General features: G+C 35.5%; 1 protein-coding gene across 1 annotated transcript in view; it reads left to right on the top strand.

Annotated features, from left to right (window-relative positions):
• Window positions 1-13,767, top strand: part of SYCP2 (synaptonemal complex protein 2) — a 72,727-nt gene that overhangs the window by 32,444 nt on the left and 26,516 nt on the right. Inside the window, exons 15-22 of the mRNA XM_088844395.1 lie at window positions 509-583; window positions 1,040-1,186; window positions 3,386-3,485; window positions 4,324-4,481; window positions 6,206-6,275; window positions 6,624-6,681; window positions 7,898-8,031; window positions 8,179-8,615. Of these exons, the coding sequence (XP_088700521.1) occupies window positions 509-583; window positions 1,040-1,186; window positions 3,386-3,485; window positions 4,324-4,481; window positions 6,206-6,275; window positions 6,624-6,681; window positions 7,898-8,031; window positions 8,179-8,615 (1,179 nt within the window). The remainder of the gene's footprint in view (window positions 1-508; window positions 584-1,039; window positions 1,187-3,385; window positions 3,486-4,323; window positions 4,482-6,205; window positions 6,276-6,623; window positions 6,682-7,897; window positions 8,032-8,178; window positions 8,616-13,767) is intronic.

Below are 13,767 nucleotides of genomic sequence, written 5' to 3'. Positions count from 1 at the left end.
TCTCATAGTTCTGGAGGCCAGAAGTTAGATCAGGGTGCCAGCAGATTCAGTGTATGGGGAGGGTCCATTTTCTGGTTTATCAATGGCAGTCTTTTCACTGTGTCCTTACATAGTGAGGGAGTTCTCTGGGGTCTCTTTTATAAGGGCAGTAATCTCATTCATAAAGGTTCTGCCCTTATGACCTGACATGACCCAAAGGCCTGCCCTCCTACCGTTCTTGGGGACTAGGTTTCAACGTGTGAATTGAGACACATTCAGTCTATAACATGGAAAAGATTTATGGTGAAAAATAGCAGATAATATGCTTGTGAGGAAGCTTTACTAAAATTGTAGGCTAAGACTGGAGTTAGGGAGTCACTGAAGTGTCCTGAGAAGAGTATTTATATGTATTTAAAATTGATTTAAGATAATTTGGTGATTTGGAAAGAAGCAGGTATAGGAAATATTTGCATTAAAAATGGAAAGAACTGGGAGAAAATGACACCCCGTTGAATTAATTTAATTTTAGGAATTTACCAGAAAACAAGGTATATCTGTTGCCAAAACATCTGTGCATATTCTTTTTGATGCAAGTGGATCACAGGTATGTGTCTCACTTACTTGATTTCTATCACTGGGCCAAGTTTAACCCTAAATAATAATAGCACAGCTATAAGTTTGTCTTGGAGAATGAATAAATTCTTTCAGTGCCCCAACAAGGTATATGTGACTTTGTAAACATGTTATTAATAATTTATTTCAGTACAGAAGGTAGATTGTTATTCATTAATACCAGTCTTGGTAACTTTAAAAAGTCAGAAATATATGTTCTGCCACTAATGCCAAAGCCTCTTTTATGTCTGTTAACATTTGAAAAAGTGGATGCTTTCTGTTGGGTCACTTTGTAGGACTGAAAATTGTTATAGTACATAGATATAAGACAAAAAGAACTAACCTTTATGCGTGTGAGATGAATGAGTGCTCTATGAAGACATCCAGTCATTTTTGAGGACTTGCTATGGTTTGCAGTTTTAAACACTTTTTCCTTATTCTCCAACAGATTCTAGTCCCAGAAAGTCAAATCTCACCAGTTGAAGAAGAACATAGTAGTTTGAAAGAAAAAGCTAATCTGCAAGAGAAATTTACTAAACCTCCAAAATATACCAAAAGCAGTAATCAAGGGGATAGAAAAAATAGCCAGCCTGAGGTATATATGGTGTCAAAACCATCATTTATAAAGCAGCATAGGCAAATCATTGTTATAGAAAAATATATCTAGAATTCAAATGTCAGTAACATTTTAGAGTATTTCCCCTGCCTTTTACAAATACAAACAAAAGATAGTGTTTCAGCACATGGTGTTTATATGCAAGGGTTAGGGATTTAGGACACAGTATACTATATCCATGTAAATTTCAAATTAGAGCTATATAGGAAAGTACTACTTTTTGCATTTATCCTTTCTGTCCTATCTTTGCACTTGGCTTTAATGTAGAATACAAATTTATAATGTAATGTTCAGTTTATTTGCATGAGGAAAAAGCAAAATATTAGGTTCTTTTTCCTCCTCCTCCTCCATAAAGGATCTCCTCTAGGCCACATTTGATAGAGTCATTTCTCAGCCCTTCCCTAAAGTCTAACCTCAAACTCTCTATCTTTTGCCTCAAATTTGCATCTGCTTCCGTGCTTCAGTAAGAGTGATATTAATTTTTCTGATGATGTCCTTGATTCCAGCCTCCTCTCGCCCTATACCTAGAACCAAGGTGCTAGTGATTATTCTTTTGTAATATTTCTCGCATGGTTTCCTCCTCATTCTCTTCACTGTTACTCATTTTAGCGTACCTAGTAGTGTCTTTGACATTATTGGTCCATCCTGTGAGCTGTCCTGTGAGGTATGCAACTGATTTTTCTCATACCTATATCCTAGTAGCATTCTTCTGCTCAGAAAGCCTTGTGATCTCTGTGTTTATCCCATTATATCTAAATTTTGACTTAGTTTGAAGACCTTCTGTAATTTAATTTTACTTTCAAAATACCCTCCACTTTAGTGTGGTCAGTTGCTTTACTCTTTTTTGTCACACTCATTCTTGCCTCTGTACCTTCATTCATGCCGTTTTTACCTCTTATTGTCTAAAGTGTTCTTAAACTTGTGAATCTTTGTTCATTTTTACTTTCTTGATGGAGCTTTTACTGATTAATTGTTTTTACTAATCTCTCATCTTGCCTATAACTCTCACAGGCTCCTCCATACATTATGTTACTCACTATTTATCCCTTTTGTCTGTGTCCTTCATTAAATTAAAAATATCATTTTGTCAACTATAGTTCCATCAGGTGATTAGATTATAAAGCCTCTTTTGGGGTCTTTTATCAGAATTATAACTTGAGTACTTATTAAAAATGCAGATTCATTGACTCTCCACCTTAAACCTATTGAATCATAACACAAAGTCTGGAAAAGATCTTAAGCACACTAAAGTTTGAAAAACATTGCACTATTGTTAAATACCCACTGTTTTCAATAAGGATTAGCTGTTTGAAGCATTTATATAAATAAGTAACTTTTGGGATCCTATTCATTATATATAACACTGGGAACTGTAATTTCTTTAAGACAAATTTGCTGGTTCAGTAGCTTATTTTCTGGTTAATCTTAAAATTCACTTTTCTCCTATCCTTCCAAACCTTTCCTCCATGCCCCATATGCATACCTACTCAAAATTCCATCAGTATTTTTTCCTATGCCTTTTTAAAAATAACTATCTTCTGCCTCTTTACAGTCTGTCATCAGTATTCCTTTGTATGGCATCCTCTGGAATGCCAATCCCTTGTAGTCCCACCTCTGCTTATCCACTTCTATTGTTCTTATCAGTCATTCTAGGCTAAAGTTAGAAAATGCAAACCTTTTTGGAACACTAGCTTGTGTGCCACTGAATCTCTGAATTCCTGTTTTTTTCTTTTACTCCTGTTTTTTTTAGCTGCTTTTTACCCTAAAGGCAGTTTAGTCATCACAGAGTTTTGAAGTATGTTTAACATTATGAAAGCTTTCACAAACAAGCTTATTTAAGTATGTGTTCCAAACATTGGCCTTATAAAATAGAATAGGAAACTGTGAGCCAGTGGTTAACTAGATAAACTGAGTATCAATAAAATATTTTTAGCAAACATATAAAGTTACAGTATTTCTAAGCCTGGATATTCTTTAAAACAATATTCTCATTTTGACTATTAATATTAGAATAAAATCCTTCAAATCAGACTAAATACAGAAATATTTGAATATCATATTATTTATAAAATATATCTTTTGTGTGTAGTCAGGGTAAAATGTTATGAATAAAATTGTAGGATATATAATTTCAAGAGAGAATGTGTATTTACTGTGGTTTTTTCCTCATGGTTTAAGATAATTACTCCGAGCAAAAGAAAAATGTCTGAAGCATCAATGGTTGTTCCTGGTGCAGATAGATACACTGTGAGAAGTCCAATACTTTTAGTCAATACATGTAAGTTTTATAATCTTAAAAGATTTCTAACAAGTATTATTTAAAGCAGGCATTTTTAAAATTTAGGAATATTCTGGACCTAATTTACCTCGAGGATAATTCTGAGATAGGAAAATTGATAGAATATGAACCACAGATGTCTTCTGTCAAAAAATATCAAATGTGTGAGAGATTTAATGGGTATCTATATAAATATTTTTCAAAATATTAATATCCAGTATTAAGAGCTTATTATAATTTAAGCAGGACTCAGCATAACGTAGTGGATAAAACATTGAATTAATCAGGCTGCTTGGGCTTGTTTCCCCACTTCTAGGTGTGTACTCCATAACTAAGTTTAGAACCAGTTTCCTTTCTATGAAATTGGACTAGTGTCTAACCTCATCAAATTGTTTAAAGGATTAAATAATTATTCGTTAAACAAGAAGTATTGTGCAACATTTAGACAGTGCCTGGTACATACTAAGAGCTAAATAAAAGTTCAAAAATAATGCTATATACTAGTTGCTGTAAACACAGCATTATTTAATCTTTTTGACAATTTAATAGTGACCTTCTATTCCCCAAATCTGTTTGCCTACTGGGAAATTAATGTTTCACACACTTCTCAGACTTAACAAGTACAAAATAAATTCATTTTTCCACCCTCCCTGCGAGCTTCTCTCCATTTCTTACCTTGGTAAATGGAATCCATATTGAGTTACTCATCTAAATCAGAAACCTAGGACCCATCCTAGAAGACCCCCCTTTATAACTTTCTTCAGCAAAAAGTATCTCAGTGATAGCAACATACAGTTTTAAAATCCAACAAATATAAGTCCTTTGTCCTCCATTTTAGCAACACCACGAAAGAGAAGAATTAAACCACCACTGCAAATGATGAGTTCTACAGAAAAACCTGGTGTTTCTAAAACATCGGAACAAGGAGAGGATTATGCTGTATCACTTAAATCTAGACCAACTGAAGAAAGAAAGAGAAGAGATAATACAGACAAAGTAACTTTACTTTGAAAGCATTTTTAAATATTAAGTTTTTATCACATTATTGTAGAAATACTGTTGAATTAACTTCTTTTGCAAGCAGGGTCTTACTTAAGCAGTGAGTGTCTTACTTTTTTTTAAAGTATTGCTTACAAATTTTTTTTACATATCATATTTTGTCCTTAAAAGTAAGGTCTTATCACTCACTGTGCTAACAATAAAATTTAGAAATACTTATTCAACTCTTGATTTATATGTTCAGTAAGAGAAATGAACTTGCAATCTTTCTTGTATTCTGTTGTATGTGTTCTCAGATATACATACAGGATGCAGTAAAAGCCTAATAGAGAGGCAGATGGGCTTCCCAGGTGGCATTAGTGGTAAAGAATCGCCTGCAATGCAGGAGACTGGGTTCAATCCCTGGGTTGGGAAGATCCCCTGGAGGAAGGCATGGTAACCCACTCCAGTATCCTTGCCTGGAGAATCTCAAGGACAGAGGAGCCTGGTGGGCTACAGTCCATGGGGTCACAAACAGACGTGACTAAAGTGACTTAGCACAGCACAGAGGGCAGACAATTCTCTCTAATCCCAGAGCTGGAGAGGAGGATAAAGATCAGGAGATGCTCTTTTAGGAGATGGAGAGTGAGTTGATATTTGGAGTCAGTAAAGGTTATTAGCCAGATGGATATTGAGGAGCACATTCTTTCCAAGGAGTTGAAGAAGTGGGACAGAGCAGGGAATGGATAAGATAAAGTTGTATCTTGGAGAAATAGGTAATCAAGAGATACAGATAAGTTTATAGATGAACACCTCGAAGTTTTTGTTTTCTCTAAAGTGTGAGGATGTTGAGCTTCTCTTGAGACAGAGGGCTCAGGGACACATGAAGATTTGGAATAAGCACTGAGGGATAGTGGAGAGGGCTAAGAATAAGTACAAGTGTTAGGCAGTGTTGAGGGCCCAGTTCAGATTAAAGACTATAAATCTTATCATGGCATTAGTTCAGTAATAAGTATAATTTCCTCAAGTACAGGTTAGCAGTCTTGGTGTTACAGTTGAAAAAAAAAGAAGATGGTGGATGTAAAAAAAAAAATGTAATGGTTATGTGGTGGAAAGATAAGGGTGAAACACACCTGTACACTTGTACATGTTCATACTGCTCCTCTCCCAGTGTGGAGAACCACTGGCTAGGTTAGAGAAGATGGCCAGGATGAGTGAGAATATCTTAGCTAGAGAGTATATTTTTCTGATAGTGATGGCATATTTTTATTTTATCTGAACAAGTCTATATGTGACTGTGGAAAGAAAGAAGCTTGCTGTCATCAAGAAGTTACCTGTGCAGTGGCCAAAACTTCACAAGATCATTTGACACTTCAATTCATATGTATATTGAGAAAAGACAGAATAGATGCGGGCTCTGAGATCAAGAGCAATAGATGACACGGCATGGAGGTTCCAGAAATTCTCAGAAAAATTACATTATTTTTCTAGCTATGGCTGAGATCAGAAAATTTGCAGGCTGTAATGCCTCCTTATCTGCAATAAAAGTTACTTTCTTGTGTTTTAGGATAAGAGAGTATTCTAGAATGGGCATAATTTTATGAAAGAAATAGAACTACTACCCAACTTTTAATTGTAAGGCAAAATTTTAAAGTTTTAAACTTTAATACTCTAAACTTTTAAAAGTAATTTTCATATAATGCCTTAATTCAAATTTATATTAAAATTTCTCTTGTTTATAGCCCATCAAAACTGCTAAAGTTGTAGAAAAGACAGAAAATAAGGACAATGAATTCTCAAACCAAAATTTTAGTAAGTACTTTTTGGTTCAATTTTCGTCATTCTTTCCTATAATACACATACACACACACATATACATACACATATATATATATTTCTATACATTAACTTCACTGAATTTCATGTATTTGAAAAAGATTTATAATGAATACATTCAGCTCTATGCAGAGAACTTAGAAATTTTGAGGAAGTATAATACCACCTTTGTTCCCAAGAAGTTTGGGTCTGGGAGTAGGAAGATGACATCAGTCAGTCTCTCCATCCCAACATATGAACTTTGATCAAATTCTACACTAGCTTTCATTTAACCCTACCAACTGTATGAAAAAATGAGGATACCATAATTTTTGTTTTATTTAGGTGAACTCCAGGAAATTGTTCTCAATTCACAGGCAGCAGGAAGAATAGATAATCCTGTGTAAGTATGAGAATATCCATCTAGTCATTTAGCCTATAATAATGTTACTCTATTTAGATGAATGTAACAAATTTAAAAGATCATGTAACAAATTTAAAAGACCATGGCATCTGGTCCTATCACTTCATGGGAAATAGATGGGGAAAATGTGGAAAATGTCAGATTTTGTTTTCTTGGGCTCCAAAATCAATGCAGATGGTAACTACAGCCATGAAATTAAAAGACGCTTATGCCTTGAAAGAATAGCTATGACAGACCTAGACAGCATATTAAATAGCAGAGACATCACTTTGCCGCTGACAAAGGTCCAGACAGTCAAAGCTGTGTTTTTTCCAGTAGTCACATATGGATATGAGAGTTGGACCATAAAGAAGGCTGCGCACTGAAGAGTTGATGTTTTCAAACTGTAGTTATGGAGAAAACTCTAGAGAGTCCCTTGGACAGCAAGGAGATCAAATGAGTCAATCCTAAAGAAAATCAACCCTGAGTATTCTTTGAAAGGACTGATGCTGAAGCTGAAGCTCCAATACTTTGGCCATCTGACACAAAGAGCTAACTCATTGGAAAAGATCCTGATGCTGAGAAAGATTGAGGGGAAGAGGAGAATGGGGCAACAGAGGATGAGATGGTTGAATGGCATCACTAACTCAATGGACATGAGTTTAAACAAGCTCAGGGAGATGATGAAGGACAGAGAAACCTGGCATGCTGCAGTCCGTGGGGTTGCAAAGAGTCAGACATGACTTAGCAACTGATAAATTTAAAGGAAGAGGCCTTTATGTTCTTAGAATGTAGTATAGGTTATGGAACTAATCATCTTTAAAGTATTATGATAGTACAGTGGTGAATAGCTTGTATGTTTTTTCTGTATCAACTGATATAACTCTTCAAATTGAGAGACTTAAAATGAATAAAAGCTTTAAAATAATAAAGCATGAATAAGAAGAAATTTAACCCAGTTTAAATACCCGTGAAGATATATGTCAGATACCTGAGATGTATTTAGGTAGATCTCAAAATAGAAGCAATAATGGAATTTTTAAAATAATATTCTTTAATAAATTATATAGTAAGTTTTAATTTTCATCATGACTTATGAAAGTTTTTTCATACTTTAACAAATTTCTGTCAATAAACATTGACTAAGAAAAAGTCAAGACCTTATACCAGAGTCATAGGCTAATGTTTTATAATGAGAAAATGAATTATTTTTCAGGTTACCTGATGTTTTAGACAATACCTGTGGAGATAAAATGCACTCCAAAAGGGCATGTTGGACACCTGTAACAAATATTAAGCTGTGTAGTAACCAAAGAGCAAGTAGTTCATCAAGAGACACATATAATCAAGGTGAAACAGTTTTCACTGTATATAAAATAGTTATTCAAGGAAATAATCATTTCTTGAAATGTCTTAGTACATATTTTGGTTTTAATAAATTTTATATATGATCAATTTATAAATTTAATAAGGATTAATTTCTAATTTTCCCACTAGATATTGTTATCAACCAAAAACTTACTAAACAAAAGTCATCCTCTTCAATATCTGATGATAATTCTGAGGAAACAGGAAAGGTACAGTATACGAAGGAGGTAATGCAGCATAACAGAGCAAATAAAGCAGAATCAGATGACTGCAAACGAAGCAGACAACAACCAGATCACTCTACACATTCGGAAGAGAAAAGTATCGAAAATACCAAGCAGGGTGATTGGTGTATTGAATCAGAAACTACTTTTAAATCTGTTCTCCTAAATAAGACAGTTGAAGAATCTGTGATCTACAAGAAGAAATACGTGTTGTCAAAAGATGTGAATACTGATACTTGTGATCAAAGCCCTTCTCCTAGAAAAAACGCAAAAAGTCAAAGAAAATCAGGAAGAAGATTGACGACTGAGTTTAACTCCTGGGATTTGAAACAAAAAAACATGGTGAGTTTTCAGTGTGTTTTATTTTTGTATACCAGTAATATGCCTCATTAATAACATGAAGTGAAAGAAGCTTGATTAATAGCTACAAATTTAATGTTTGTAATTCCCCTGTGCTTTTCTTAATTGAACTGTAGTTGATTTATATAGTATTACATTAGTTTCAGGTATGTAATATAATAATTTAATATTTTTATAGCTTATATTCCTTCTAAAGTTATTACAAAACAACAGCTGTGTTTCTCTGTCCTGTGCGATTTACCCTTGTTGCGCATCCATTTTATACTTAGTAGTTTGCATATCTTAATCCCATACCCATATCTTACCCCTCTCCTCTTCCCTCTCCCTGCTGGTAGCCAAGAAAGTAATACCTGTTCCTTAATTCAAGCTTAGACTCTGAGAATGAGTGCTCCTGAACTCCTTTCTGACCTCTCCCCAGTCCCATAGTGATAGAACTCATGTGCCCACTAGTGCATAGCAGGCATGTAAATAGGTATAGCATGTATAAGCCCTGCAGTTCCTTGTCTCCTCTTGTTGGGTCTCCCCACTCTGTCCCCCAGATTCTTTTGAATATGGTATAGAACTGTCTATGGCTCTCTTATGTGCTTATCTTTCTTTTCAATAAATGGTTGTTTTGTGTGGTTTTTTCCCCCCTGTTTTAACCTGCTAAAGTATACAGACTGTGTTTTGTTCAATATTTGTTTTCCTGTATGGCCTAGCACAGCTTTGCACATGGTAGTGTTTGAAACATTTCTTGGATTTTGCCTTTAAGTTTGACAGGGTTTTTCAAGAAAGGATGTAAATGGGGTGGAGGAAACATGTTGTTCGGCCTCACTGGAGCCTCCTTTTCTTCAGATTCATTGTCTCTAGAACATCTCCAGAACAGTTTTAGCTAGTATACGCCATATTTCGAGACTGAAAGTTTCCTTTTTGTTGTGGTTACCATAAATCTTTTCTTTGGTCATTGCTACAAAGATGCAGATTAAAGAAAATTTTCTAATGAGAATACATTTCCACTGGCAATAATGCAGTCCTTTTCTTCACTGTGCCTTAAAAGATCCAGGATCTACAGGCCTTCATTTATCATCCAGAGTATTACTAATACCTGGGTAGCCAGATTTCTAGAGTCAATATTGGAGCATTTTAGTGTACAAGTGAAATATTTAATAGCTAATTTTGCAGTTTTATATAATTAGGTATTATTTAATTTGTCTTGACCAGACTACTGTTTATTTTGTTTTCAACCTGCTAATCACGTTTTCTATTTTAGCTGCTTTCTTTTTTAACCAAATCCTTTTGGTTATTTTTTTCTTATCAGTATGCTGTTCTTCTTTCTAGTCTTAGCTGCTATTTAGTTTCTTCAGACCCAGTGGAAGTAAGGTTTTTGTTGTCTGACTGTTTATCTGTCCTTCAATTTTAAACTGTTTTCATTGGAATTTAGAATCACTTCACGGAATTTTTCTGATCTAGTCATTATTTTTTCCTGGAAGCACCAAAACTTGATCATCTTTTCTAAGCTGTGCTCTGAATTTTTTAAAAAATCAACTTCTTGTTTTCAGAAGTTCTTTTCACTCCTTCATAGTGCACTCTCTTTATTACTATGCTAGAGTTTCTGCCACTCTCCTCCAAGATAGTCATCTGTCTGATCCTGTCTTTCTTTCACTGGAAAACCCCAGAGAAATAGAACCTTTATAGTTCAGTAATACAGATTTCCCACATTGACTCCAATTATGTTTAAGTTCTTAATACACTCTTTTAGGGGAGGTTTGTTTTTGCCACATTTTTATCAAGGTGAGTATACCCTGTCTTTATTCTGGTAATCTCAAGAAGAGGTAGTAATAACATTATTTACTATATATAAAAACATATGAACTTAAAAAGTGATTAAAATAGTATATTTTATGTCGTGCTATATTTGTTCAGTTCAGTCACTCAGTTGTGTCCAACTCTTTGCAACCCCATGGATTGCAGCATACCAGGCTTCATTGTCCATCACCAACTCCCGGAGTCCACCCAAACCCATGTCCATTGAGTTGGTGATGCCTTCCAACCATCTCATCCTCTGTCATCCCCTTCTCCTCCTGCTGTAAATCTTTCCCAGCATCAGGGTCTTTACAAATGAGTCAGTTCTTCACAACAGGTGGCCAAAGTATTGGAGTTCCAGTTTCAGCGTCAGTCCTCCCAATGAATATTCAGGGCTGATTTCCTTTAGGACTGACTGGTTGGATCTCCTTGCTGTCCAAGGGACTCTCAAGAGTCTTCTCCAACACCACAGTTCAAAAGCATCAATTCTTCAGTGCTCAGCTTTCTTTGTAGTCCATCTTTCACATCCATACATGACTACTGGAAAAACTATAGCTTTGACTAGGCAGACCTTTGTGGGCAAGGTAATGTCTCTGCTTTTTAATAAGCTGTCTAGGTTGGTCATAACTTTTCTTCCAAGGAGCAAGTGTCTTTCAGTTTCATGGCTACAATCACCATCTGCAGTGATGTTGGAGCCCCCAAAATTAAAGTTGGTCACTGTTTTCACTGTTTCCCCATCTATTTGCTGTGAAGTGATGGGACCAGAGGCCGTGATCTTAGTTTTCTGAATGTTGAGTTTTAAGCCAACTTTTTCACTGTCCTCTTTCACTTTCATCAACAGGCTTTTTATTTCTTCTTCATTTTCTGCCATAAGGGTGGTGTCATCTGCATATCTGAGGTTATTGATATTTCTCCCGGAAATCTTAATTGCAGCCTGTGCTTCATCTAGCCCAGCGTTTCTCATGATGTACTCTGCATATAAGTTAAATAAGCAGGGTGACAATATACAGCCTTGATGTATTCCTTTCCCGATTTGGAACCAGTCTGTTGTTCCATGTCCAGGTCTAACTGTTGCTTCTTGATCTGCGTACAGATTTCTCAGAAGGCAGGTCAGGTGGTCTGGTATTCCCATCTCTTTCAGAATTTTCCACAGTTTGTTGTGATCCAAACAGTCAAAGGCTTTGGCATAGTCAATAAAGCAGAAATAGATGTTTTTCTGGAACTCTTTTGCTTTTTTGATGATCAAACAGATGTTGGCAATTTGATCTCTGGTTCCTCTGCCTTTTCTAAATCCAGCTTGAACGTCTGGAAGTTCATGGTTCACATACTGTTGAAGCCTGGCTTGTAGAGTTTTGAACATTACTTTACTAGCGTGTGAGATGAGTACAATTGAGCAGTAGTTTGAGCATTCTTTGGCATTGCCTTTCTTTGGAATTGGAATGAAAACTGACCTTTTCCTGTCCTGTGGCCACTGCTGAGTTTTCCAAATTTGCTGGCATATTGAGTGTAGCACTTTCACAGCATCATCTTTTAGGATTTGAAATAGCTCAACTGGAATTCCATCACCTCCACTAGCTTTGTTTGTAGTGATTCTTCCTAAGGCCCACTTGACTTCACATTCCAGGATGTCTGGCTCTAGGTGAGTGATCACACCATTGTGATTATCTGGGTCATAAAGATCTTTTTTGTACAGTTCTTCTGTGTATTCTTACCACCTCTTCTTACTATCTTCTGCTTCTGTTATGTCCATACCATTTCTGTCCTTAATTGAGCCCATCTTTGCATGAAATGTTCCCTTTGTATCTCTAATTTTCTTGAAGAGATCTCTAGTCTTTCCCATTCTACTGTTTTCCTCTATTTCTTTGCATTGGTCACTGAGGAAGGCTTTCTTACCTCTCCTTGCTATTCTTTGGAACTCTGCATTCAAATGGGTATATCTTTCCTTTTCTCCTTTGCCTTTCACTTCTCTTCTTTTCATAGCTGTTTGTAAGGCCTCCTCAGACAACCATTTTGCCTTTTTTGCATTTCTTTTTCTAGGGGATGGTCTTGATCCCTGCCTCCCATACAATGTCCCGAACCTGTGTCCATAGTTCTTCAGGTACTCTGTCTCTCGCATCTAATCCCTTGAATCTATTTGTCATTTCCACTGTATAGTCCTAAAGGATTTGATTTCTAGTAGTTTTCCCTACTTTCTTCAATTTAAGTCTGAATTTTGCAATAAGGAGTTCATGATCTGAGCCACAGTTAGCTCCCAGTCTTGTTTTTGCTGACTGTATAGAGCTTCTCCATCTTTGGCTGCAAAGAATATAATCAGTATGATTTTGATATTGACCATCTGCTGATGTCCATGTGTAGAGTCTTCTCTTGTGTTGTTGGAAGAGGGTATTTGCTATGACCAGTGCGTTCTCTTGGCAAAATATTTTACCACAATTAAAAAACCCATATGCCTGATTTCTAGAATAAAAGTAAAATGAAAAGCAAGAGAACTCATGTCTTTTAAGAGTCTCATTCAGACTTTCTTTTAACAAAATTATCTAAAATTATGCAGATAATAATTCTTACTTTGTAGTCTTTACATTAAAAAATTAATATAATTTTTAGAGCAGTTTCAGGGATATAGCTATACAGAGTCCATATTACTGCATCACTCCACCCCAGTTTTCCCTATCAGTAAGAGATTAGTGTTATAGATTTGTTACAAATGATGAGCCAATATTGATACATTATTAACTCACATATATAGTTTACCTTATAGTTCACTCTTTGTATCTTCCATGTGTCTTGACAGATGTATAACAACAGATATTGACCCTTAGAGTACCATGCATAATAATAGTTTCATTGCCTAAAATTCCCATGGTCCATCCCTCCCCTGTTTCTTCTCTCCCCAGTCAAACTCCAGACAAAAACTGATCTTTATACTGTCTCCATAATTTTGCCTTTTCCAGAATACCATAGAGTTGGAATCATATAGTATGTAGTCTGTATATTTATAGACTGAATAGTATGAAGTCATATTGGGCTTCTTTCACTTAGCAATATGCATTGATTATTCCTCCCTGTGTTTTTATGGTTTGACAGCTTTTTTGTTGTTGTTAATGCTGAATCCTTTATATGGACATACCAAGATTTTGTGTATCTGTTCATCTATTGAAGGACATCTTGGTTGTTTCCATGTTTTGACATTTAAGAATAATGCTTCTATAAACATTCATGTGCAGGTTTTGTGTGGACATAAACTTTCAACTCATTTGGGAAAATACCAAGAAGCATGATTGCTGGGTCATATGGTAAGAGTATGTTTAGTTTTATAAGAAACTGCCTGTCTTCCAAAAGTGGAAAAAGTGGCTTC

The sequence above is a fragment of the Moschus berezovskii genome, chromosome 15, assembly GCF_049115385.1.
Source record: "Moschus berezovskii isolate FMDL1 chromosome 15, NW_MosBer_1.0, whole genome shotgun sequence".
Taxonomy (NCBI): Eukaryota; Metazoa; Chordata; class Mammalia; order Artiodactyla; family Moschidae; genus Moschus; species Moschus berezovskii.
This window is presented reverse-complemented; position numbering and strand designations above follow the sequence as displayed.